This window comes from Poecilia mexicana, unplaced genomic scaffold, assembly GCF_051168715.1.
Source record: "Poecilia mexicana isolate PSO_F unplaced genomic scaffold, ASM5116871v1 scaffold_20, whole genome shotgun sequence".
Taxonomy (NCBI): Eukaryota; Metazoa; Chordata; class Actinopteri; order Cyprinodontiformes; family Poeciliidae; genus Poecilia; species Poecilia mexicana.
The window spans coordinates 25,698,215-25,725,205 of record NW_028263389.1 but is presented as its reverse complement, the minus strand read 5'-3'; the positions used below and the strand labels follow the sequence as shown (position 1 = coordinate 25,725,205).

Sequence of the window (26,991 nt, the reverse complement as noted above, 5' to 3'; positions counted from 1 at the left end):
CCTCAAGAACTCCCTGCATCTCACACTAAAGACTTTTTTTTTCTTGTTTAGTAGCTCCTTCACAACTGGCAATCCAACGTTTGTTATTAGGGAAGGTTCTCACTGTTCTGGTGGGGATGATTTTGTCCACAGAGGCTCATATAGTCAGTCACACATTCAGTCATGACATTGATGTTCTCTTCATGTGGCTGAAAAAGAGCAAATCAATCTGTAACCTCAAGAAACTGCATGACTTCTTCAGCTTTCTCAGTCTTTGTCTTTGATTACCCCAGAGGTCTGGCTTTGGAGACATGGATTCTTGACATTATATTCTATTCCAAATTATACAAAACCCATTTTTTAGAGGACTGTAATTCTTTATTCAGTTGCATTAAAATTTGATCCCACATATCATCAAAACTTGCAAAAAAACGTTGTGATGCTGAGCCTAAAATCAATTAACTTTATGCTGCGGTTAAGAGGATGCCCTTAAATACATTTCCTGGTTCATGTGGCCTTACTGTCCATTTTCATAGTAATAAACTTTACTTGAAAAGGGTCACTGTCTAGCTCAAACATAAATACCACCATTTCATACTGAAATCAGATTATAGTATAAGATAATTTGCATAATTGGTTGCAGGTACAAACATATTACAACATTCTGAGTTTTGAGATCAATTTCAAATAAGTTGCACCCCTGCAAAATCTAAAATAATTTAAAGCCGTTCCTCATCAGCTTCAATCCATGGTTAGTCAGGATTTGATATATTCCAAGGTTTTCCCTGAGATATGGACACTCTGTATTCAAAATGTAGATTGTTGTGTTGTAACTGTGTAAGTAGCTGTTTATCCAATTACTCTGCCAGTGGTGCACTAAAAAAGGGAATATAAAAAATATTCAATATAAAGAGACTTTAATAAGGACCCTAATCCTTAATAAACAAAATGCAATTTAAAATTATAATCAACATTTATCCAGCTAATGACGTTCTGAAATGGATATGGATACATGTATATTCTGAGAATGGATAATCTGTGAGATTGTACAATCCTTTTAGTTGGATCCTCATCAGTCTATCTGTTTAATGGAGCTTATTTAACAGATATTCCCATCCAAGATGTTACATTTGGTGTTTTTATTAATGATCATAATAAAAACTACGGCATAAATAATGTTCTCATATATGACTGTTTGGCTAACATATTAGCTAAACATAAATAGCATCCCTTTATAGGAAGAAGGAGCTAAATTTGTAGTGTAAGTCCTTATTTTTTGTGAAGTCAAAATGATTTTCAGCTGACAGCTTTTTTTCCTAAAGAAATAATAATAATTTAAAAAAAAGCATTTGTACTTTAATGTATTATTCTGGACTTTTATGTTAAATGCCCTGCTAAGTTTTCATTTTTGGTTTTCACCTTTTATGTTTGGGGTTGTTTTGTTTGTTCTTTGTATGCAGTTTGAGTCTTTTCGATGTTGATTGTATATGCTTATATTTATAATATAAAACACATGTACGCAGTAAAAAGTATTTGATTGGCTGTTTGTGACGTCAGGTCGTTTTCACCACGTCCTTCCTGCCAGCTTTCCTCTGCCCTCCTCAGCTCTGCTTTGTTTCCGCTGCTCTGCTGGACCGCAGATTTTCTTCTCTTCTTTCCGCTTCTGTATTTGGGATTAGGAGCAGAAAATGACCTATTTTAATAAAGGACCTGCCTACGGCTTGTCTGCTGAAGTTAAAAGCAAAGTAAGTGCTTCCTTTCTTCGACACTCGCTTGTTAAAAACTTTTTAATTTGCTTGCTTAGTTACTCTGTTGTACAAGGAGTTATCAGAGTAACTAACAGATAACAAGGAACTATCTGTGTTAGAAACACAACAGTCTTCAAACTTCTGAGCTTCTGAAGTTCGTAGCAGGGACAAACCCAAACTCTCCGAAGTTTCTCGAACTCCACGAGTTTCTGTCTCCAGTTCCAACCAGTTTAAGTTTCCATCGTGACCACAAGCGGTGCTTGAGAACAGCTTTAAAAGTCTGGAATGATCCGAGGCCGACAGAAAGGCGAAGGAAGAGAGGAGGGAGATGGAAAGTTGAGCTTTCTCCGAGATGTTCCACTTTTGCGCTTAAAAAAAAAAAAGAATCAGAACCTGAAAGCTCCTGAGGGAGCAGATTCCTACTGGAAGCACTGCGTCACACAGGAAGGTTTTAGAGGAGGAGCTGGGCCCTGATGTGATCTGATGTGTCCACCGGCCCAAGCCTCGATGGGGCCCTAAGCGAAATTTGGTTTTAGGGCCCAATATTTCTACTAATAATGTTGATCGCTGCAATTAACAGTCAGATGATTACATCATTCGCACATCTGCTATATGCTACATTATACATTATCAGACTGACAAAGCATTTCATTAAAAGTTCAATAATTGTGGTCACTCATTTCAAAAAACATTTTGTAAATTAATTTAACATAGAGGGAAATAACATCTTCATAAAAAGTTAAGTGAATGGAAAATGTGATTTGATTTAAAAGGCAAATAAAACTGTGTTAGATCATCATCATCCCAAGGTTCAATCCTAGGACCCCTCCTATTCAATATCTATATGCTCCCACTGGCTCAGCTTATAGCAGGAAATGAGATCATCTACCATAACTACGAGGATGATACACAGCTCTACATCACAATGTCACCAGGTGACCTTTGACCCCATCCAATCACTGAATAGATGCTTAGAACAGATAAATATGTGGATGTGCCAAAACTTTCTCCAGCTGAACAGAAACAAAACTGAAGTTATTATCTTTGGACCTAAAGAGGAGCGAACTAGAATCAATGCTCAGCTTCAGTTATTATAACTAAAACCAGCGATCAGCCCGAAACCTGGGAGTAGTGATGGACTCTGACCTGAACCTTCAGAGCCACATTAAGACAGTCACAAAGTCGGCCTTCTATCACCTGAAGAACATCTCCAGGATTAGAGGACTGATGTCTCAGTGAGATCTAGAGAAACTCATCCATGCATTTATCTTTAGCCACATTGATTACTGCAACAGCGTCTTCAAGGTCTGACTAATAAATCAATCCTCCAGCTGCAGCTGATCCAGAAGCTGCTGCTCGTGTTCTCACTAAAACCAGGAAGTCAGATCACATAACACCAGTTTTAAAGTCCCTACACTGGCTCCCTGTAGCTCAGAGGATAGACTTTAAAATACTGTTAGTTTATAAATCACTGAACGGTTTAGCACCACAATACATTAAAGATCTGTTATTGCTGTACCAACCATCTAGACCCCTCAGATCTTCTGGTTCTGGTTCCAAATGAGGAGAAGCAGCATTCAGCTTCTAGGCACCACAAATTTGGAATGAACTTCCAGAAAACTGTAAAACAGCTGAAACACTGAGTGCCTTTAAATCTCAACTTAAAACCCACCTGGTTAGAGTTGCTTATGGCTAAATTAGGATTAGAGTGTGGGTTTTGATGTCTTCAATGTTTTTAATGTTTTTATCTTTACTTTTTATCTATTTATGTTAAAGTGGAGAGTGATTGAGGGTCATTGTGCGCACAGAAAAACCCTGTAAGCTCTAGACTCTAACAGGTAAAAATAGTGCACAAAAATCCGTGTAGGACGGCGAAGTCCTAGTGCAAAAATTCGCGTGACAGGTGGATGGAGAGCTTGTCCTGTTAGAGGATGGGGCCTGGATAATACCTGGATAATACCCATGTTAAATGGACGGTGGAGTCCGGCGACAACAGACGCTTAAATTCCGTAACAAAAGTATGTTTAAATTTTTTTTTTTTTACAAAATCTCTGTCTTTTTCTTACTGTTTATTCAATGTCACATGCTGTTTTTATTTTGTTTTTTAATTATGTAAAGCACCTTGAAATGCCTTGCTGCTGAAATGTGCTATACAAATAAAATTTGATTGATTGATTGATTGATTTTAGAGCACAGGTGTCAAACTCCAGTCCTCGAGGGCCACTGTCCTGCAACTTTCAGATGTGCCTCTGCAGCACCACCTGAATAGAATAATTAGGTCATTAGCCAGGCTCTGGAGAACTGATCTACACAAGGAGGAGGTAATTAAGCCATTTCATTCCAGTGTTTTGTACCTGTGGCACATCTAAACACTGCAGGACAGCAGAGGACTGGAGTTTGACTCCCCTGTTTTAGAGCCTCAACAAAAAGAATCAGTGCAGAAAAACCCTGGAGATCACTGGAAGTTCAATTCTCCACTAGTGTCTGCGTTGAGACAGTTTCTCTGTTTACTAGAATGTTTTCTACTCAGAAATTATAAACTGCACAGGAACTAACTCCACTGCAGGTGTCTAGCAGAATAATCCAGTCCCAGTTTTAGTGAGCTGCTAATCCCTTTATTACACAGTGGAAGGGATTTTTCAGTATATAGTATTTTTGTGTGTGAGAGTTACAAATAACTCGGAGAAAAGAGGAGATGGGCTCCAGTCATGATGTTCTGACACCAAACCTTGGCTCATGATAGTTATGCAAATATTTCAAAGAAAAATGTCATTGTTAGCAGCCAGCTGGCACATTTAAAGATCGATGTCCAAACCAGTAATGTATATCAATGAACAAATCCTACAGCTGCTAAAATCTGACACCGCTCCATTTTTGTTTACTTTTTGTGAAGAAGGAAATTGCACTGGTCTTCTTCAGAGGTTTTGTGTCGATTTCTTCAGTAGCGCCACCACAGGCGATGGGGGGAACAGGTTTTTCAGTTAGTTTTAGTCATTTGACACAGTGCAGTGTAAATGCGAACTACAGTTCTGAAAATGTAACAAATGTTGCAATTTTAGTCCCCAATCGAACCGAGTCTATCCAGTGTGAACCCTAAAAGTGTTCTCAGTGTATTCAGTAGCGAGTGAACTATGCTAGCCAGTGCTTAATTTGTAAATCAAACGATGCTGGTGTTCCGACACCTGAATACGCGACACAGTACTTAGGCGTTCAAATATCCAAATACTAAATCAAATTGTATTTCTGCTTTAAAATGTTTTATGTGTCATTTATAAGTGTATAAAGTGTGGGATTGCTTCTTATTTACTTAGCATAGCCCATACTGTGGCCAGGTGTGTCTCCTCTTCTTCCTCTCTGCTTCTACACTGTGCTCTATCTATGGGACAAAAAGTGCTACTCTAACTTTTAGGAAAAAGTATACAGACCGGTGGTGAGCTCATGCCCCTGTACAACAAACTGTTTAGCTTGGCACTCACCCAGACCTCTCACACCTGCTCCAGTACCTCCATTACGCCTGCCTTGTGCTTCAATTCTCCATTGTTTAATTGTACAATAAGAAGCCTTTTTGTAAAAATAAATAAAGAAAAAAAGAAAAAAAAAACCTTTTTGGCATTTTGATTGGTGTTATTTTGATAAGCTGGTACCATTGTAATACGTGATGCACTATATGATTACCCACATTTCTCTTTCCATTGTAATTTAAGAAAATTGTATTTATGACTCCTAACTTTAAAACTGTTATATTATAATCATATTTTTATGTTTTTATTAAAAGTACCCTTGAATCTTGAGTTTCACGGGCAGAGTTTTAAAGGGTAGGAGTAGGCCTGTCACGATAAACGATAAATCAATTAATCGCACGATAAATTCAACCAATCGACCTCATTTTAATTATCGGCTTTATCGTCTCTTCCTGCCTTTTTTCTTTCTGTTGATGACACTGAATGAAAAAAGGCTCAGCTCCGGTGCTCTCCACTGACCCTCCCTTCCTCATTTCCTTAGTGTAATGTCCAGCTCACACGACACGAGTTGTCGGCCCATTTTCTAAACCTGAGAGACACATTAGCTGACAGAAATCCTGGGTATAACGGTTCGATCGGGTTCGTCGTGCCGTGTGGTGTCCAGCCACATGGGCACAAAATAATGGCTACAAGTCCAGTTAACTAAATTTAATATCAGGCATTAATCAATGCTTTACTAGAATCTACCTGTGATGCACGTGGCTAGAGTCCTGACTGAATGAAAATCATTATAACCTATTTATGTCACGTTAACGAAGAACAGCTGAAAACTTACTGGGTTTATCAACTGCGGTAGCAATTTGGCTCCAACTCCTTTCTGTGTCATTTTTATATTCTTTGCACGAAATGTTGAATAAACATTAATGTTTACACATATCATCTCCGATGTCCAGTGGCGGAGCTAGACTTTTAAAGTTGGGGGGGCCAGGACTACCTCTGGGGGGGGGGGCAAAATTTAAAATGTGTGTGTGCACATCTATATATCTATCTAGTCCATATATATATATATAAAATTTTAAAAAATAACCAAACTGAATATTTGGTTATTTTTTAAGCCCCTCTGTCATTTGACAGATTATAATTAACATCTTTGACTGGTTCACATGGAGACATGATAGACTTTACGCAAAGAGTTCATCACAGAGGCAACTAAAATCAATTGATAAAAGAAATCTTTCTGAATATCATCTCATGGACACTGAACTAAAAGCGTCTTTCTGACCGGGAGCTGACAGCGTGTTGAAGAGTTACGGACCGGACACCTTGGTTAGGAAGCTCATTGCAAACCTTTAGTTAAAATGGCGCCTTTAACTCCAGTCTCCAGTACAGAACAGAGAAAACTAGAGGATGCAACGTTGTTTTAATCCATTTATAGTCTAAACTGAGGAGCCAGCAGTTTATTTTGAGGAAATAAATAAAGGTGCAGAAGTTAATTAGATCCATGTGCAGCGCGCTGCACAACCAATGTGGACGCGGCTCCGCCGCTGCGAAGAATTAAACTTAACTCACCCTGCAGTTTTAACAAATGGAAGTGAAGATGTTACCCTCCCGCACCCAGAAGGAGAGCGGCGCTTAGAAGCACGACAGACGTAACATCTGTCCGTTTTGGGGAGGCGAAACCACGCAAAAAAAAAAAAAAAAAAAATCTCAGAGAGATCCAACTGTTGATGAACCAGCGCAGATTTCTCTGCAGATGCGACGAATTTGTGAGGCTGTGCGTTCAGACCACAGCAAGTGAAGTGTTGGTCATTTAAGTGGAGTCGCTTAATTTCATTTATTACAAGTTTTTAGGGCCTCAGTCAGTGGTTTGTGTCACAACGGAGAAAAAGTTAGATGCATTTATCTGTTTTATGTGTGATGGGATCTGGATTAAATTAGGTGAATATTAACTAAACCGCATAAAAATGCGGCTAAATAGTCTGTTAATATGTTTTGACATGTAATTTGACAGGTAAAAATAGTTCGGGTCGGACCAGAATTATTTGCCTGATGAAGGCTCAGGCTTCTAATGAGTTTACATTTAATGAGTTTGCAGCACACAGAGAAAACCTAAAGAGAATGTGTGATCTAGTTGTGTTGATCTACTTATTGTAGCTTAAATAGAGGAACAGCAGCTGACTGTTGAGAGAGGAAAGAAATTAAAGTGCAGATCCGTTAGGCAGAAACAAGCGCAGTGCGCTGGACAATAAATGCGCATAAATGCTCCACCGTTACGCTCCAATTAATCACACGAGATGACAAACGCCAAATATACAATATATAGTTACACTGCTTACGTTAATGGTGTTTTTAAAGCAAAACCAGTAAAAACTTAAATGAAGTGAAATGTCAGATTCCCTCCTCACCCTCGTTTTGATAAGAACAGAGAGCAGTCCGCTGGTTTCCAGAGGCTTTGGAGCGTCTACAGCAGCTGATCCGCTTTTCATATATTTTCTCTTCATATATTTATTATTGTTTTTTTTTTCAGGTTGGCTTAGAATGATTCCAAATAATGTACAGGAATGACCTGGTGCTGTTACATGTCAATCATCAGGGAGGGCCACTGGGGGGGGGGCAATCAGATGTCAGGGGGGGCACTGGTTCCCCCAGCCCCCTCTTTGGCTCCGCCACTGCCGATGTCCCGGACTTCGTGTTGCACCATGTCAGCTGTTTGAGATTCCCCTCCGTAATTTCCCCTCAGAAAGCGCAGAGGTGAATCCGAGCTTTCTGATTGGCTACCTGTCATATTCAGCTTTAAGCTCCCAGTCTGGGAAAACCCCTGATTTAGATCGGAGAGGCTACGACGATCTACCGTAACACACCACACACTGCAGGATGATCGGTTACGAAATCACCAGCGACAATCTTAGATCGGCCAACAATCTAAGATTGTCATAAGGGGAAAATAGGGGCAAAAAATCGTGTAGTGTGAACTACTGCATTAGGTAGTCGGATGTGCCCGTCTTCTCCATTTAAATCTAGTGATTACTGAAGGCCAATATAGTATACAGACTTCATAATCTGCACTCTTTTGGTTGAATGCAGTGTTTATTTAGTTTATTAGTTCAAGTGTTATGTGTTCTTTTGAAAATAAAGTCTATCTATCTATGCATTATTACGTCATTTCCATTAAATCAGTGTCAAAAGGTCTTGAAACAATATTATTTAGACAATTAATCGCTCAGAAAAATTTGTTATCGTGACAGGCTTAGGGAGAAGCAGAAATGCTTACATAAAGGGCCAAATCTATATCATCTTACATCATATTAAATAGTTCATAAGTGGCTAGTATGTTTAAAAGTTTATGCTTTATGTTATCTGGCGATTACCTGTCCAATATAGATTTTGTTGGTTCAAGTTGGTCAAACCTCTTCATAACTTTATTATTATTAGGCTTGAGACTTTCTAGATCCAAGCAAACAGTTACCAGAATTCATGATTTCAAAACAATAGAATTCCCTTTAAGGGAATTCAAATTAAGCAGTAATGCTACCACACTTAGTTTTGAACAGATCATTAATAGTGTAGCAGATTGAGATACAGAGTACTTAAAAATGGGAACATATTTTGTAAATGTCCATTGTGGCAGAAAGTGCTTTTGCTCTAAATTTTTGTGGATTATGTTTCTTTTTTCATTCCTGAAGAAAAATCATGATAAAATTGTGATGAGAATTTAACTGTCAAAGAAAATCACCAATGGGCTTCCTGAAGACTGACATTCTTCCATAACTACATTAGCAATACCTTTCACAAGTTAACTTCATTTTGCTAAAAACATTTTTTTCGTTTTTTTAGATTGCTCAAAAATATGACCCCCAGAAGGAGGAGGAGCTGCGCTTCTGGATCGAGGATGTAACAGGGATGGCTATAGGAGAAAACTTCCAGAAAGGTTTGAAGGATGGAGTCATCCTTTGCGAGTAAGTTTTGTTTGTGAGAGTTTTTATGGCAGACTGTAGGCTGACATGGGGGCTTGGGGTGACTCATCTAAGCTCCCTGCAGATCTTCACTATATCTACACAGGAGGAAGAAGGATGCTTTGATTTTGCAAATCCTCTGATTAGGTAGAAATCTCTCATCTGACTGTCAGATTCAGTGCAGCCTCTGACTCTAAAATGATTTGTATGTGGCAAATCACACTGACCAAACAGGAAGCAGATGTTATTGATAAAGTAAAGAGCCTCTTGTGTTCTTCCTCTGTACAAATCAGATGTGAATAGAGGTTAAGACCAAGTCATTCTTTCACAAGTCACCTTTGCCTTTCCAAAAAGACCTGTTTTCAGTCTGAAAATGTAAGCACAAGTACTAAAAGTTTGAGAACATAAGACATGAAATGCTGCATTCAGACTAAAAAATGTGTGTTGACTTGTGGAAGTAAAATTCCCCCATACCCTACCACAGCTCCAATCTGATGCTGTGAGTGTAATCTTTGTGTTTCAGGTCTGTTTGTTCACACATCACCGATTGCTTTTAAGCCGGCCAATTAAACTGGGCCCCTCTACCAGATTCCACTTAATCTATGTTGAGATGCTGTTATTGGTGCTGATGTTCTTAACACGCATGACTTCCTAAAATCATGGAAGCCTGATTGAAGAGCAACACATCATAATCTCTGCAACAGTGTAATTATAGTCAAGTTAAAGCATCAATGTCAAGTTCTGCAGTATCGCTGCTCAGTGGTGCCAGAGGTTACTGTATTAAAGAGAGATACACAAAACAGAAATTAATTTGGAAGGTGAAGAAAGAGAAAGCAATAGATAAACATAAAACAACAAAAAATAAAGAACTTCAGTTTTTATCAGTGACAGCCATCACTTTGTTTCCAGAGGAATCCACAGTGTATCAGGTTTCTGATTTACTGGGAAAGTTTTTGTTCTTCACTTTAATTACTGTGAGGGATGGCGTGTAGCTTAGCCAGCAGGTTGGCACTTGGAGAAATTAGAATTTCTGACAGCTGGATCAAGATCATGCAATTCCTGTGTTGATGCAGCAATTAGAATTATAAGTTCAACCTTGAACTAGTGGATGCACTGATTTCACAGATTCTGGTTATTTTTGCTTGACTTTGACAACCTTACCATGTAGATGTGATGTGAAATTTGGTGTGCTTTGGTTCAGCTACAAAATAAAAAAAGACAACCAACACACCAACTCTGACAGAGCAGGTGTTGAAATTAGCTTCCAGTCGTCTAAAGTTGGTTTGTCCTGTGATAGCCATTTTCATGTAATGTTCCTTTTACTTGCTATTAATAAAATAGTCATCAGATATTTGTTTCCTTTTGAAACTTCTTCTTGAGGTATTATGCCAAAATACATAAGCTGGAGCTCTGTTCTGTTTGAAAATATCTTGTAAGGCACTATTTATCTCTTTCCAGTAATCTCTTATAATTGGGCAGTCCCAGAAGACTTAATGGTTTGCATTTTAATTTTTACATTTTCTCCAATAAGTAGAAGGATTTCCATTATAGTGGCATTTCTAAGTAGGTGTGATCAAGAATCTTACCAGGTTTTTCCATCCAAATTCTTGCCAGTGTAGTGATTTATTATACATCCACTGGGCGCATAATAACCATATTATTCCATATTATTGTCCGTTCATCCTCTGCTGTTAAGTTGCCCTGTCTTTTCCACCTTGATTTAATATGAAGGGTCGAATTGATTTTAAGATTTATTAGGTTTTTTTAAATAAATGAAATAATTTTCCCCTTAATTTTTTTTAATTATAGGCATTAATAAAAATTCCTATTAGATCAGTAATTGGCTTAATTTTTAAGTTAACAAAATTATTCTATTCAGGTGGTGCAGCAGAGGAACATCTAAATGTTGCAGGACAGCGGCCCTCCAGGACTGGAGTTTGACACCTGTGCTCTAAGGGTTGTTTTCATCCACCAATTATCTATATTATTTAAGAAATTTTGTAGATTTGTTATCAGCCAGAGCTGCCTGGTCAAGATTGAGTGCCGCCTTTGTTTCAGTATTTTTCCATTGAACATTATATTTTGGGTTGCCAGTATATCAGTGTTTTTTCTTGTGCTGCTAAATAATAATATCTAAGGGAGAGGGGGGGCTACCTCCTAACCCCCATTGATAATCCCTTGTTTTCCAATTGTAAGATCATCCATTTTCTAACATCCTTGTCCCTTAGTGGGGTCAGGAGGGCTGCTGCTGTCTATCTCTAGCTAACGTTCTGGGTGAGAGGCGGGGTCACCCTGGACAGGTCGCCAGTCTGTCAAAGGGCAACACAGAGACACCCAATCATACATAGACTCACCTAGGGAGAATTTAGAGAGACTAATTAACCTGACAGTCATGTTTTTGGACTGTGGGAGGAAACTGGAGTACCCAGAGAGAACCCACCATGCACAGGGAGAACATGCAAACTCCATGTAGAAAGACCCCAGGCTGGGAATCGAACCCAGAACGTTCTTGCTGCAAGGCGACAGCTCTACTAACTGCACCACTGTGCAGCCCAATTGTAAGGCCGTTTATCCAATTCTGGGTCTTTTACCTGCCAAATATACCTTGATAATAGTTTGTCCTATTCATTAGAAACCTTTTAGTTAATTTCAATTGGTGAAATCTGAAATAAATATAGCAGTTTGGACAGTATGTTCATTTTAATGGAGTCAATTCTAGAGCTAAAACTTAGACAAGGAGTAAGATTCCATCTTGTGATATCCTCTTTATTTTTTTGTATTGGAACATAATTGCAATCAAATAGTTTTTAGAGGTCTTTTGGTATGCTAATGCCAAGATATTTGAACTGGTCATTGTACCAAGCTAAGGGGTTTTTGTTTTGTATTTCCTATGGTGGAGTTAATTGTAAGACAGCAACTGAGTTTTGTTAATATTAATTTTGTTCCCTGATAATTGACCAAATTGTTTGAATAATTGTAGCAAGATTGGAAGGGAGTAGGTCGGTTGTTCTACATAAATTAATATATCGTCTGCATAACAAGCCAATTGGTGCTCCGTACCTTGAATATTTATTCCTTTAATATCCTTATTTTGTCTTAGCGATTGGGCTAATGGTTCTAAGTATAGTGCGAAAAGTAATGGTGACCATGCACACCCTGGCAAATATATCTTGATAATAGTTTCTAAAGTGATTTTGTCAGATAAATGTCCATTAATTTTATCCTGGCTGTAGAATTATTGCATAGCACCTGTATTGTTTTTATTATTGTATCATGTAGTCCAAATGTATGTAAAACGCTGAAAAGAAAATTCCAATCAACTGAATTGAATGCTTTTTCCACATCTACACTGATTATAATGGCTTTCAATTTTCTTTTTGTATGTGATCTATAACATGAAGTGATTTTTTTATATTGTCCTGTTTTTGACATTGTTGTATGAATCCAGTTTGATCGTTATGTATTAGGGAAGGAATTACTTCCTTCCCTAATACAAGTGGCCTACTGATATCGTCTGGCCATAGTAGAAGTGAAAAGTTGATAATCGATATCTAAAACAGATATGATCGAATATCATACCGACCAATATCATTGTCACTTGTTTGTCCAACAAAGGAGGTCTGGATCCCACCGTTAATGCAATATTAAAAAGTATTAAGAAACTGCCTGACCATGAGTGGTTTGGAATACCATGGCTGTCTTGGACTGTAGATGGATTATTTGGGATTAGCACGCTGGTATTGGGATCCCAAGGTAATAGTCAGGCACTGGGCTTGGGGCTGAAACAATCTGGTCGACGACCAGCTTCTTTACTATTTTTAATATTTGACCGTGTTCCTATGGTTGTACACTATCATTGTCCAACATTTTGTTTTACAAAATCCTTCTAGCTGCAGAGCATCTAAAACCATGGAAATAACTGTCTAAACATGCAGCACTTCAACCAAAGACGTGATGATCCAGTCTAAAAAAAAGAAACAAAAAGCTACTCCAGTAACTCTGTTACTAGAATAGCTCTAATAACAGAGCTACCAGCTCCTCCAACTTGCTGTCACTATTAGTGGTGCCAATCTATAAGTGATTATTATTCCTTCTTGAAGTTAACTTTTAACATGTGTGACCACTGACTGCAGCATATTCAGGTATTCCACCATACATACTACAACATACCAGCCCTGCTGCTGGAAGCTGATTGTGAAAAAGATCCAATCAGCTGGGCTTATCTGGAGCTGAATGCTATTGTTATGTACTTTGACGTGATGGGGATGTGTGTGAATGAGCCTGTTGTCAGTGTGTGACTACAGAACCTCAAAAAAAATAGATGGTATTTTCAAGTCTGTCTTGTTCCATTTAGATTAATAAATAAGCTGCAACCTGGCACAGTTAAGAAAATCAACCACTCCCAGCTGAACTGGCACAAGGTAAGACTCCTCTGTAATCTCTACCTGAATGTCTTCTGTTTCTTGCCAAAACATTAAAACAAGTGTTTGTTTTTTTGTTTGGTTGTTTTTTCCCTCTATGTTAATTTCTGCAGCTTGAAAACCTTGGGAATTTCATCAAAGCAATCCTGACCTACGGCCTGAAGCCTACTGATATCTTTGAGGCCAATGACCTGTTTGAAAATGGAAACATGACTCAAGTACAGACCACACTGCTTGCACTGGCCAGCATGGTAAGTTCAGACGCATTGCTAATGGATTCTTTGTTCTGAGCAGAATTTTGCTGATGAATGATTAAACTCATGAGGAATTAGTTCTGGCTCTGTTCTGTTGGGTCTATCAGGCAAAGACAAAAGGCATGGACACAAAGATTGATATTGGGGTGAAATATGCAGACAAACAAGCACGGCAGTTTGATGAAGAGAAGATCAAGGCTGGGCAGTGTGTCATTGGGCTCCAGGTAACAGTTTCAGCCTATAAATTTTCAGTCTTTGCTGAGACAGACATCTCTTTTATTTCTAAACTAAATCTCCATGTTTATTCTAGAGAATTAAGTGATGTGAGTTTGAGAGGCCATGTTTCTGTTTTGTCCTCAGATGGGAACAAACAAGTGTGCCAGTCAAGCTGGAATGACGGCGTATGGAACCAGAAGACATCTGTATGACCCAAAGACCCACACTGATAAACCGTATGACCAGACCACCATCAGTCTGCAGATGGGCACCAACAAAGGAGCCAGCCAGGTTACACCTTACTGCTGTTTGCGCCTCACTTTTGATAATTCTTTGTAGTTCTTACATGATGTCACAGAGTTGGAGTTCTCATAAAATCCACTGGTTAGTTGCATGTAATCATATAAAAAATGAGAACAGTCTAAAATTTATATCACTGAGAAATTCAAACAATATAGTTAAAAAAAGAAAACTAAGGCTGCGTTCACAAAGCAGCTTGAAGTGACCTAATTCCAATTTTTTGGACGTAATGCGACCTGTATCTGATCTTTTCTTTACAGTCTGAACAACACAGGTCGGATTCTTTTCGAATGCGACCCAGGCCACTTGGGTATCTGATATGTATCCTCTTCAAATGTGACCTAATGTCCAGGTCGCATTCATCCAACCTGAAAATCATTGATACTCGACAAAAGTCACTGTTCTTTGTCCTGGTACACGCAAGCAGGAAGAATAACAACCCTGACCGACTATAATGAGGATTAAGTTGTTAATATGCTGGCAGCGGTCGGACAACAACTACTTCCGCAAACACTGAGCACTTTCTTTTCAAAGGTTCTGTTGGCTCTAGTGGCCTTTATTTGAAAGTAGTTTGACAGGAAAGAGGGTTATGAGAGAGGGGGAAGACATGCGGCAAAATGTTGCCAGGCTGGGAATTGAACCTGCAACCACTGGCATGAGGACTAAAGCCTCAATCCATGGGTTGTGCTTCACCCCTGCGTCACCACAGTACCCCGACTCCTTCTTTTTATGGCGGTTGGCAGAACCTTAGACATGAATACTAGACGCCTCACTGAGCGCTGAGTCCTACGTTACGTCACCGCCATCTTCTATGTGGCAGCAGAGGATCGGAGCTCCTTAAGTTCTGTGTGTTTTAACCGTTTTACGAAACAAACTGGATTCATTGGCTTTACCTTCCCCAGGTAAGGATGAAAGATCAGAATTACTTGACTTTGCAGCCAGAAATTCGCTTCTAAACAACCGGAAAATATTTCCTATGTAGCTAAATTGGCCCGAAATAACCGCTGATTGTTAGCTTAGCAGCTAACGTTTTCACACTTTTTCTAATGAGAGAGAGGTGATGAAAAACTGCTGTTAGAGGAGAAGTTCATTAAAAACCAGAGGATTTAGTGAGGAAAGATCAGCTGCTGTTCTTCAGTCTGTTTCTGGCTCAGCTTCATCATGTCGGTATTTAGCTATAAAGATGCTACGAGTCAGAGCCCAACATGCTGAAAATGTCTTTTACACTTTTGGTTCATTTCTCTTTTATCCTTGGCTTCAGCCTGTGAACCAGGTCGTCTCAGAAGTCTTTGAGTTCTCCCTGTGTGACCAGCAGACTGAAGCCCTGCCTGTGACCAGTGCTCCCAGTTTAATAAATAAATGTTTTCTTTCATTTTTTATGTGTTTTTAAATATCCCAGTCTTTAGCATTAATGTAGCTTATGTAATGAAATAAAAATAATTTACTCTGTTAGAATTATTTTCACTCTTTGCTGTCAATAGCAGAGTTGACATACTGTAATAAATATTTTTTCTCCAGAAAAAAGTAAGAAAAATATGTAGTTTAATGATCGACAATGACTGATTGATAAATCAAAAGTCATTTCTTAATAATGTATAAAAAATAAATTCAACAAAATTATTATTATTTTTCTTGTCTTGAAATGTTAAATGTACATTAAATTATGGAATTATGTAAATATGTTCTTTAATAAGTCATTGTTAAAGTGTGTCTGTTCATCAATGTCAATATAAAAATTATCAGAATAATTTCTATCAAATAAAAACATTGTGCTCTTTATTCAGAAATGCCCCAAAGCAATTAAATAATCACATCAAAAGTTAGAAACTCTGTCTTTAGTGTTTTCTCTGATTACCAAATATATTAATGTGTGTGAGAAAATGTGTCAATGGCAGGAATTAACTTAAAATACTTTGTAGAACGGCACTTTCTGAAGTCCGGTCCATTTACTTGTATTAGCTTACTGGCAGAGAAGCCATATTCAATATGGCAGACGCTGTGAGGTATTGCAGCAACAGGCCTTCCCGCTCCATGAGGCATCTACATATTTATGTCTAGAGGCAGAACACTGAGAACGCTGGCGTTATTGCGCCCTCTACTGCGCATGCGGGACACTTTCAGGTCGTTTGCCCGTTCACACTGCAGAACACATACAGGTCACATATGTGTGACAGTGTGAACGGCCCAGCAAAAAAATCAGATTTGACAAAAAATCGGAATTAGGTCACTTCAGGCCGCAGTGTGAACGCAGTCTAAAACACATGATGATAGTTTGATGCACTGCTTACAGTGAGATCCAGAGAGGTTTTTGAGCCCTTCAGAAAGAGATTCCAGAGGTTTGAAAAGAGTCACTGTAAAAAAAAAAAGAAAAAAGTTCACAAGTGTGAAACAACAAAGGCAGAAATAAAACTGGTTCTTGTAACATTACAGTAACTAACCATAATCATGCTTTTATTCAGGATTTGCTGAGAATTCATAAATAATTTTTTTTTGTCTGTGTCAACCATGTCTTGCTCTAATAGGGATGCTATGGGGCAACTTGGGGCTGAACCCCTCAAACATCTCACAGCTGAAAGGGAGGTTTGGAATAAACTTTACTCAGAGAATGGTAGGTAGGTAGGACCAGGGTTGTAGACCTCCCCTTTAGGGTGCTTTTCCACTGGCAAGTTGCTAGAGCGCGACTGGTTGATGCGTGCCTTAATTCTACCCCAGGTAGTGAGCTTTTCCGTTATACGTTCTGTTCCTCTCTCTTCTGGGCAAGACATGAGCATACAGAAACTGTGGTTAACTCTCCACTGATGTTTGCAGCAACACACAGCAATGGAGAACCTCAAGGTTGTGGTTCTGATGGGCTCAAACCCAGATATTTAACTTTAACTTATAGAAATTCAATACTGGCCCAAACATAATGCTTAAAGACTCAAATCAACTGATTATTTCCCTATACATATAAATATGGATAGTCAATATGGGGACCAGAGGGTGTGCTCCAATTACAGGGGGGGTCACACTCTTAAGCCTCCATAGTAAGGTCTATTCAGGGGTCCTGGAGAGGAGGGTCCATCGGATAGTTGAACCTCGGATTCAGGAAGAGCAGTGTGGTTTTCGTCCTGGTCGTGAAACACTGGATCAGCTCTACACCAGGTAGAGTGCCTTCTCCGGGTCGGGGGGGAGGATGTCTTGCCCCAAGTGGAGGAGTTTAAGTATGTTGGGATCTTGTTCATGAATGAGGGAAGAAGGGAGCAGGAGATCGACAGGCGGATTGGTGCAACGTCTGCAGTGAAGCAGGCGCTGTACCGGTCCATTGTGGTGAAGAGAGAGCTGAGTCAAACAGCAAAGCTCTTGATTTACCAGTCGATCTACGTTCCCACCCTCATTTATGGTCATGAACTTTGGGTCATGACCGAAAAAACGAGATCACGGATACAAGAGGCCGAAATGTTTTTCCTCCGCAGCGTGTCTGGACTCTCCCTTAGAGATAGGGTGAGAAGCTCGGTCATCTGGGAGGGACTCAGAGTAGAGCCGCTGCTCCTCCACGTCGAGAGGAGCCAGTTGAGGTGGCTTGGGCAGGAGGCCCTGGGGAAGACCCAGGACACACTGGAGGGCTCTTGTTCCAGGGAGTCTGTGCCTCCTTGGAACAAGTGGCTAGGAAGAGGGAAGTCTGGGCCTCCCTTCTTAAGCTGCTGCCCCCGCGACCCGACCCCGGATGAAGCGGAAGAAAATGGATGGATGGATGGACATATAAATATGATTACATTCTGGCACTTTATTTTTTGAAATGTGCAACCTTTTGAAGTTAGGTAATGCACTAAAAAGATGTAGACAGATAGCCATGCCGGAACTTCATTTATTCATTTTTTAACTCAAAAGGAAAAACAAAATTCACATCACAAGCTAATATTATGTAGTTCCAGTGTTTCACACACTCAATGCAAAACTGCAGCTTTGTCAGAAAGTTGACCACAGCTTCACAGTTTCTCTCTTCTTTATTGCTGTCCATAATTCAAAGCAACGAGCTGCTAGCAGTGATGCTAAATCGTGGTCATTCCGCTCCAAAACTTAGCATGTGTTTTCCTGGAGCTGACCATTATTTAAACTCATAATTAAACTCAGCTCTCTGATAGCAGAGAGCATGTCCATGGTCCACAACTAAACTATAATGTTTTTTGGAGTTGTCAGTGACTTGTATTTCCTTTGAAATCCCGTAAAGCACTTTGTATTGCCTTGTTGCTGAAAATGTGCTATATAAATAAAATTAAATTTAGCTTTAAATCATCAGCCAATCAATGAATGATGTCAGCTGTCAATCAAAACATTTTGGTGTGGTACCCTGCTCGGTCCTACTACAACTACCCCTAAAGCAGAGGTTCCCAAACTGTGGGGGGCGCCGTGTCATTGCAGGGGGGGCGCGGGAAGCCGTCTGGATGAAAAACAAAAACAAAACATGAACACTGTATGCGCTGGGTTTTTACCTTAGAATGGCCAACTCTCTGTTATTCCTATGTCAGTTTGATGCAGTAGAGGCTTCCGCACTTCCCATATTTGTGTCTTCTGTCACTTTTATCAGCAGTTAAAACTGTTTAATCCGTTGTTAACATGTTGTAAACTGTTTGTCCGAGCCACCTTTAAACGCAACATGAGCGCTACGACGCTCCTGCTGGGTTTCCACCTGTGAAGGAGACCTGCTGCTGCTGGGCGGAGCTACGTAGGTTTGTGTTAGAATCACAGCAGCAAACCAGCAAAACGCAAAGAACTTTTCACAGTTTTTCCCTCCAAACTAACCGACTGAGTTGAGTAAAGCTGCTGGATGCAGGTAAAGTTAGCTAAAAGATGACTAGCTAATATCAATACAGAACCTTAAGCTTAACAATTATCTTGTAGGCTACCGATGTTGGTGTCTATTTTCAGCTACGTACATTCATTTTGCCCCCCCCACCCCACGCGTCGTTTCAACCAGCCAGTTATTTGTAATCCATAGGGGGGGCGCAGATAATGTTTGGAAACCACTGGGGGGGGGGGGGGGGGGGGGGCGCAGAAGAAAAAGTTTGGGAACCACTGCCCTAAAGTAAATATGAAAATCTGAGAACAGCCAGGCAGAATTGTACCGGATCTGTTAATGGAAGGTGAATCTGGCCAACCGGTTAGAGGCAGTCTAGTGGAAAAGAGCCCTTAGACAGATGTGACTCAGTGGGTAGAGACTCACTGAGTCACATCTTCTAGTAGCCTAGTTGTCTTCCGTGGAGCCTGTGAATCAGGGTTCTGGATCAGGGTTACTAGTAAAGGCTTCTTCTGAGAAGCCAATGAATGAATTTTTCTGAGAAGCTTTTACTTTTCATAATTGACATGAAAAGAAAACTAATTACTGGAAAGAAAGAATTCAACTTTAATGGGCTGATGTACCTGATGACATGGGAAATGATTTGCAGTGCTGGTCAGTGGTTTTGCACACACTTACCACTGGCATAAATGCCATAGTCATTTTTTTTCTGCATTTGAACTGATATTCTTAATGAGGATGACCTGATTAAGGACAAGTATCTAAGCACTCTCAGTGTAGAGCAGGGCTGGGCAATCCTGGTCCTCGAGGTCCGGTGTCCTGCAACTCTTAGATGTCTCCCTAGTCCAACACACTTGAATCCAACAGCTCAATCTCCTCCTCAGTGCAGTCAGGTTCTCCAGAGTCCTGCTAATGACCTCATTATTTTACTCTGGTGTGTTGAAGTTGAAACACATCTAAAAGTTGAAGGAGACCCTCCAGGCCTGGAGCTGCCCACCCCTGGTTTAGGACATAAGCAGAAAATTACACTAATCATACTGTAATGTGATGTCTGACAGGCAGGCATGTCGGCTCCTGGTACCCGTAGAGACATCTTTGATCAGAAGGTGGCGCTGCAGCCACTTGACAACTCCACCATCTCCCTCCAGATGGGTACCAACAAGGCGGCATCTCAGAGGGGCATGAGCGTGTACGGTCTGGGCCGGCAAGTTTATGACCCCAAGTACTGCGCCCCTCCAACAGAACCAGTTATTCACAAGAATGGTAGCCAGGGCACCGGTACAAATGGTTCAGAAATCAGTGACAGTGATTATCAGGTTGAATTTCAGGAGGAGGAGTATCACGCAGGTTACCATGATGACTACAACTCTCACTATAATGATCCCAATATTGACTATTAGTACAGAGATGTAGGTGTAAAGCAGTATTATTTTATCCCACATAACAAAGCAGACTTTTCACTATGCTCACAGTGTTTTTTGAACTCTTGAAGCAAAGAAGAAATGTTTTCCTTCCTGAACTAGACCCTGAGCAGCAGAAGTAACAGGTTTTAGTACTATTAAATAATGACAAATAGATATAGTTATGTGAAAAGTTATTTTTTCCAGTTTTTTTTTTTTTTTGGCTCTAGTGACCTTTATTTGATAGTTAATTGACAGGAAAGTGGGTAATAAGAGAAGGGGGAAGACATGCAGCAAAGGTTGCCAAGGCCGGGAATCGAACCTGTGACAGCTGCGTCAAGGACTAAGGCCTCCATGTGTGGGTTGAGCTTAACCACTGCACCACCAAACTGTTCTTACTTTTTGAAGGATGTTTAATTGTTGTAACTCTGATGTATGGACCATTTATATGAAGTGAATTTGTTAATGTCCTGTATTTATTTTCAGGATGAAAGCTGATCCATATAGAACCTGTTAATTTTTTTTTTTGCCATTAGTTCATCTCTGCAGCTGCTGAAGTTACGTTCCAACTATGGTTATTCAAAACAACATGATTGTTATTCCTCAGTAATAAGCACCTGAATGCTAATAATTATAGGAAGGTTAATGTTTTACAGCTTGACATTGTTTTGCATTATATGATGTTTTTATCTTTTTCTTTAGGACCAAAATGTGTTTATTATAGTGACTCTTTATAATTAATGTTTCATGGTCAAGAATTAAAATATCTTTCAATAAAGTTTGCAATTGTTTTAATCAGTATTCTTCTGTGTGTTGTGTTTACACACCATGGTTTTTTTAGACACCTTGGTAACACTTTACCTTGGTAACACTTGGTGTGCATAAGACTGACATGACACTGTCATAAACACGAAGGAGTCTTTATGAGTGTTTATGACACTCATTTACTCATTCGGTAAATAATGACACTTTTAATGCAAAGTTGGCCTTTTTAATGGACTTTTAATGCAACTTTTAGAGCAGTTTCCATTGTTTTTGTTTCTCCAAATTCTGATTGGGAACAGGCTTCACTGCGTCAAACTATTGAAATGCCCCTGATTGGAGGGAAATTGTGATGGTTCAGTTGTATACAGACTTTACAACCCGTTTGCCTATTTTTGAGCACTTACCTTATGACAAGTAGAGCAAACAAGCTTGTGTCTGTTGTAAGTCAGGCATCCGGAGATTCCCGACAGTTGAAGACAAAGAATATTCAGCCAATGACCTTCATGAGAATATAATGGAATTAGTATTAAGGCATTTCTAATCCAGCCTCTCCTTCTCCTGAAAGAATTATTACTGTATGTAGGATAGAGGAAACCAGGGTGCAAGAGTAACACACAAAGAAAATATCGTCACTGACAAAAACAGATACATTAAGCCAGTACTTCTCAAATAGTGCGGCGCGCCACCCCACTGGAGTGTCTAGATTGGGATACATGTGCTGAGGAGAATTTATCCAAACCAGCATCCATTATTTAATTGATCGCCTAATCTCCTGGAAAACTGTAATATCAACTTCTTCGTTCTGCAAAAATATCTAAATTTTTCTTCCTCTTGATTACATGCCCTAAACCCTGGACATTCCAGGAAACAAGGTTAAGTGACTGAGGCATACTGGCTTAGGCATAAGCCACCCCTCAATAGCTGCATGCAGAGGGAAAACAGTATTGCCACATTTAATCGGGGATAGCTAGTGTTCCTACATAACCTTATAACCTTATTTATAAAATTCAAATTTTTATAATTTTATAACCTTAAACCACTGACAAAAGCCAATTAGCGAGTTGCTAGCATGGAAAAAAATAGCGGTTCTGGTTGTGACACAAGTTGTATCATAATTCATGCAAAGCCTCATAAGGGTTATTAATAAGTTGGATACGCAGAGTCTCATTTTCGTAGCCCGGAATTCAGAAACACTGTTTTTAGTTTACCAAAACTTCAATCTGCTGCATCATCACATTGAAGTTTAGACTGATTGGTTGTTCTCAGAAACTGTCTTAATGAGTCAACCAGTGTTGCGTAGTTTGGTATAAACTTACTGAACCAGGAGGTTAAGTGGTGTGTCCTGTCTTTTGGTGCAGGTGAGATTAACACATTCCAAGAATGGAATGCTGGTATTCCCAAAGAAGCACTTTTCATAGTTGATCTGATCTTACACTCTTTTCCAGAGTGGGATCGCAAGGGGTGCTTATCTCCAGCTGTAGCCTCATCCTCCATCTGTCCAAATCCATAGGGAGTAGGTAATGTCCGCAAGGCAGCAACATACTGGAGGGCTGTTTCGTCAGGTTGTTGAGCTCGCTGTCTGAAGGTGAGTCTGCAGGCTACAATGCTAACTTTCAGATAAATGTTTCACTAGGGCCACCATAGTTTTATCATAAGATATACCTTGGTCCGGCACTGTGTAGAAAAGGCGCTAATCCAGACAGTGAAGTAAAACGATGCTTCAACATGCATCTGGCCATGCGTCTTACTAGCATTTATTACTAATACGTACTTGTCGAAAAACATATGCCACATCTTGAAAGGCATTGGCGGCTCTTCCACATGGGGAAGGAAAGGTGGTGAACTCAGCACCGAAGCGCTCATCCTTGTCTCCAAATTGGAGTTGATTAGTGGAATCAAGGAGGAAAAAGAAGTAACTGTTGGACTAGATTTATTGAACTGCAGTCATTGTTTTCAGTTCACCAACACAGCTTGTAGAGGGAGCCTGTGAACATAAAATACCATACACTTTTATTGTGCAAGTATTAAAAAGAAAGAAAACACAACAAAATGCACATCATTCATTCCTCATACCATCGCTGTACAACACAGATTGATTCCTCAGAACAGTCAGATACAAGTCCTACAAGTGATCACTAATGTATAAATAAAGCAATTTAATCTTTAATTGTTTTTTAAAGTGGAGATGACTTTCAGCCATTTTAATCTCACGTCAATCTCAATCCAAAAGTTTGTCTGGTAATATTAAGTCTTCTATTTTTACCATAGATAAGAAGTTTATTCCTAGTTTTTTAAGAATGCTGAGGACCACTGACTGGAACGAGCTCAGTCAACCTATAATTAGTTTTGTTTACAACTTGGAACATCATGCAGGCATTCTGGTACACATTTATTTTGGTTAACCGGAGGAGACCAAATCGATGGAATCAAAGTGAGGTGGGGGCATTTTACTCGGACCAAGACACAGCTCTTCAAATCAAATCATATCAAATTTCATTATAGCACCTTTCAGCAACAGAGCATTTCAAAGTGCTTTACATCATAAAAACACAGAAATACAAAGTCATAGAACATACAGTCAACAACATTACATTTTACACATCAGGTTATGTTTCATGATTAGGTTTCAAATACAACTCTGGTGGGTTTTTAGTCGAAATTTAAAGGAAGTCAGTGTTTCAGCTGTTTTGCAGTTTTCTGGAAGATTGTTCCAGATTTGTGGTGCATAGAAGCTGAATGCTGCTTCTCCATGTCTGGTTCTGGGGATGCAGAGCAGAACCAGAACCAGAGGGGTCTGGAAGGTTGATACAACAACAAATCTTTAAAGTAAATGGTCTGAACTTACACTTTTCCAATCATTTTTGACCACTCAAAGCACTTTACACTAGCGTCACATTCACCCATTTATACACCGATACACAGATCGGTAGGCAATTTGGGGTTTAGTGCCTTGCCTAAGGACACATCGACACATGGCAGGAGGAAGCTGGAATCAAACCTACAACCTTCCGATCAGGGTAGACGACTACTCTACCACACAGCCAAAGTCGCCCACAATGTATCGTGGTGCTAAACCGTTCAGTGATTTATAAGCCAACAACAGTATTTTAAAGTCTATTCTCTGAGCCGGTGTAGGGACTTTAAAACTGACACCCAATTGGAGAAAGATGAGAAGTAATGATATCTTTATCTCACTCAGGGTGCCATCGATAATGTCCAGATGGGTACCAACAGGGTCCCATTCCATTAACCCAGGAACCCACTGACTTAATCTCGGCCAAACTAGGGACTTGGTTAGTTCATTGGAGCATTAACTCCAATAAACTACAGTTAGCTCAGCCTCACTAGAGGCACCAGTACTGTGCTGGGTGGGTCTTTTCTTGCCCACTGATGAAAAATAAGGGAATTTCTTACCACACTGTGACTTCGGCATCTCCATTAGACAGCTTAGCAAAATGTAGGTTTTAAACATACAAACTCATTAAATTAATAGAAACCTGCGGTAGATCAAAATATTATCCACAGGCCGGTATGGTAGAGTATCTTAGTGCTTGAAAGTAAAGTATTTTTATTAAGTTAATAATTTATTGCTCAGCTTTCCTCACCAATTGATTCAATGGCTCCTTTTAAATGTCAAAATGGTATAGTAGATCTCTGAAAAGAAACAATTGGATTATTCTATTATATGGTTTTTCTTATATGTTTTTAAGAGTATTAGAAATCAATCCATTATCTTCAGCTTACCCTGGATCTAGTCACAGAGGGAGCAGCCTAAACAGAGAATCCCAGACTTCCCTTTCCAAAGGGATTTTGTCCAGTTCCTGCTTTCTTATCTGATATAATTGAAACAGCTAAGGAAATCAGACAAGACAATATTTTAAAAACAGTATTATGTTTGTAAGTGTGGCAAGCTATCACTAGTTTAGCCCCTTAAAGCTCTTTCGTACACGACATGTTTCTTCTAAAAAAAAAAAAAAAGAGGTCTTGAATCCGACAGTCATGTTTAAGTCTTTACTGAACTTAAAAGGAAATTAAATGTCATGATCCGTAGTTTTCTGTGTTTATGGTTATCCTGTTTCCTGTGAGTCTCTGTCTCTGCGTCTTCCCATTGATTGTTCCCAGCTGTGTCTTGTTCCCTTGATTACCTCCCTGTGTATTTAAACCCACCTGTTGTCTTTGTCTCTTGTCGGTCAGTTGTGTGTCGGCTCTCCAGTTGAACTGTTAAGTCCTGGTCTGCTTAGCTCTCCTTTCAGTATGTCAGTAGCTACCGGTATTTAGCTGTGTGCCATGTTCTCTGTCGTGCTGCCTGTATTGGACTGAGTGAGCGTCATCATTAAATTCACCATTCCTTCACAAACTGGGTCTCTGCGTCACTCCTCACCACCACCTCAACCCCACTTTATGACATTAAAAATAACAAACAGATTCAAAACAAAAAGAAAGTGACAGTCAAAAGACTGTATTGCTCTCAAGGTGTCAGATTTCTACAATGAGCAAGTACTTTAATCTTTTCATGAACTAATAAGTCAATAACCAATCAAAATGGACCACATAAGCTTAAACTCAATACATATGCTTATCTTTTTCAAATAGAGTAACAAATGAAACTCACGTAAACACAAAATAACATTTTGCATAAAAATGTATATGGCTCCTACAATGTTACTTAAGATTAACACAAAGTGTTGGAGTGGTCATCACAAACCCTGATGTGAAACCCTGACTCAGTTCCAGCAGCTATGATTAAGAATGGGCCTGAATTCTTCCTGTCAGAAACCTGAAACATTTCTACCAAATACTGTGGAAATGAAACGATGTAAAAACTACTCTCGTTGAAATTTTTTTGGTGATGTTAATGGACCCAAAACGGGAAAGTTCAGTCTGGTTTAATGTCAGACCATGAGAAAAAGAGTTGTGTGTCTTTTCATAAAGTGGCATACAAAGACCTGGAGATTGAAGATCAAACGTAGTATATTCTCAAGAATTCACCATTCTGTCAAGACAAACAGCCCTAACCTCGGCTCAGACAATTTTAATGTTGAATATTGTGAAAAAGTTAGAAAAGTGGAAGTAGTTCTGATTAAGGGAGAGGCCTCTGCTATGGAAATGACAGATTTTACTCTGCACTCTTTTGGGAGATGACAGTTTAAGTGCCTCTTTGAAAACTAAACTGGTTCAAAATTGTAAACTTTTAAATTCACAATTCAATACCTTGTTTATATTCAAACCACCACAGATTAATCTAAGGCCCCGTTTACATGACAATGATTTCAGGGGAAAACGGAAGAGTTTTGTTGCGTTTGTAGTGCGCATTTACACGAAACCACCGAATGTTTTCTCTGACAACGGCACAGATTGAAAACGGATTCCAGAGTGCGATGTTTCTGAAACGTACCGTTTTCCGTTGTCATGTAAACCGAGAAAACGGATCTTTTCTTCCAGAGAATCCCCAGCTCATGCATAGTATGACGCAAACATAGCTGCTTCCTACAATCCACAGAAGAAGAAGAAACTACTCACAATACTGGTGTTACTGTTTCCCCATCAGATAGGTTCCCTCAGCGTCTCTTCACCGCTCCACCGCCCAGGTGGCAAAATTAAAGGCTGCTTGTTCAGCCTCTTATCTAGAGAACTACGGTCCAGCCCCGGCTCCAGACGAGTTTAACAGGGGGGGCATCGACTTATTTTGGGGGGGCAAAATGAGTCTACGTAGCTGA

At 39.6% G+C, this 26,991-nt stretch overlaps 1 protein-coding gene and 1 long non-coding RNA gene across 2 annotated transcripts; both read left to right on the top strand.

Annotated features, from left to right (window-relative positions):
* The first annotated feature begins 1,561 nt into the window (after positions 1-1,561).
* On the top strand, positions 1,562-21,304 carry cnn3a (calponin 3, acidic a). Its single transcript, XM_088001541.1, has 7 exons — positions 1,562-1,724; positions 9,023-9,144; positions 13,496-13,562; positions 13,676-13,813; positions 13,924-14,040; positions 14,177-14,323; positions 20,168-21,304. Exons 1-7 carry the CDS (start codon positions 1,668-1,670, stop codon positions 20,507-20,509), a joined length of 990 nt encoding a protein of 329 aa, XP_087857667.1. The 5' UTR covers positions 1,562-1,667; the 3' UTR covers positions 20,510-21,304.
* LOC148153533 (uncharacterized) lies at positions 14,330-19,687 on the top strand. Its single transcript, XR_015761726.1, has 2 exons — positions 14,330-15,234; positions 15,594-19,687. It is a non-coding gene; the product is annotated as an uncharacterized LOC148153533 (long non-coding RNA).
* Positions 21,305-26,991: the final 5,687 nt, after the last annotated feature.

Bases quoted from the DNA above. Each gene is read 5' to 3' on its own strand.
- cnn3a (XM_088001541.1), top strand. From the start codon at position 1,668: ATGACCTATTTTAATAAAGGACCTGCCTACGGCTTGTCTGCTGAAGTT. The intron at 1,725-9,022 runs GTAAGTGCTTCC...TCGTTTTTTTAG, and splicing joins CTGCTGAAGTTAAAAGCAAA to ATTGCTCAAAAATATGACCC. The intron at 9,145-13,495 runs GTAAGTTTTGTT...TGTTCCATTTAG, and splicing joins GATGGAGTCATCCTTTGCGA to ATTAATAAATAAGCTGCAAC.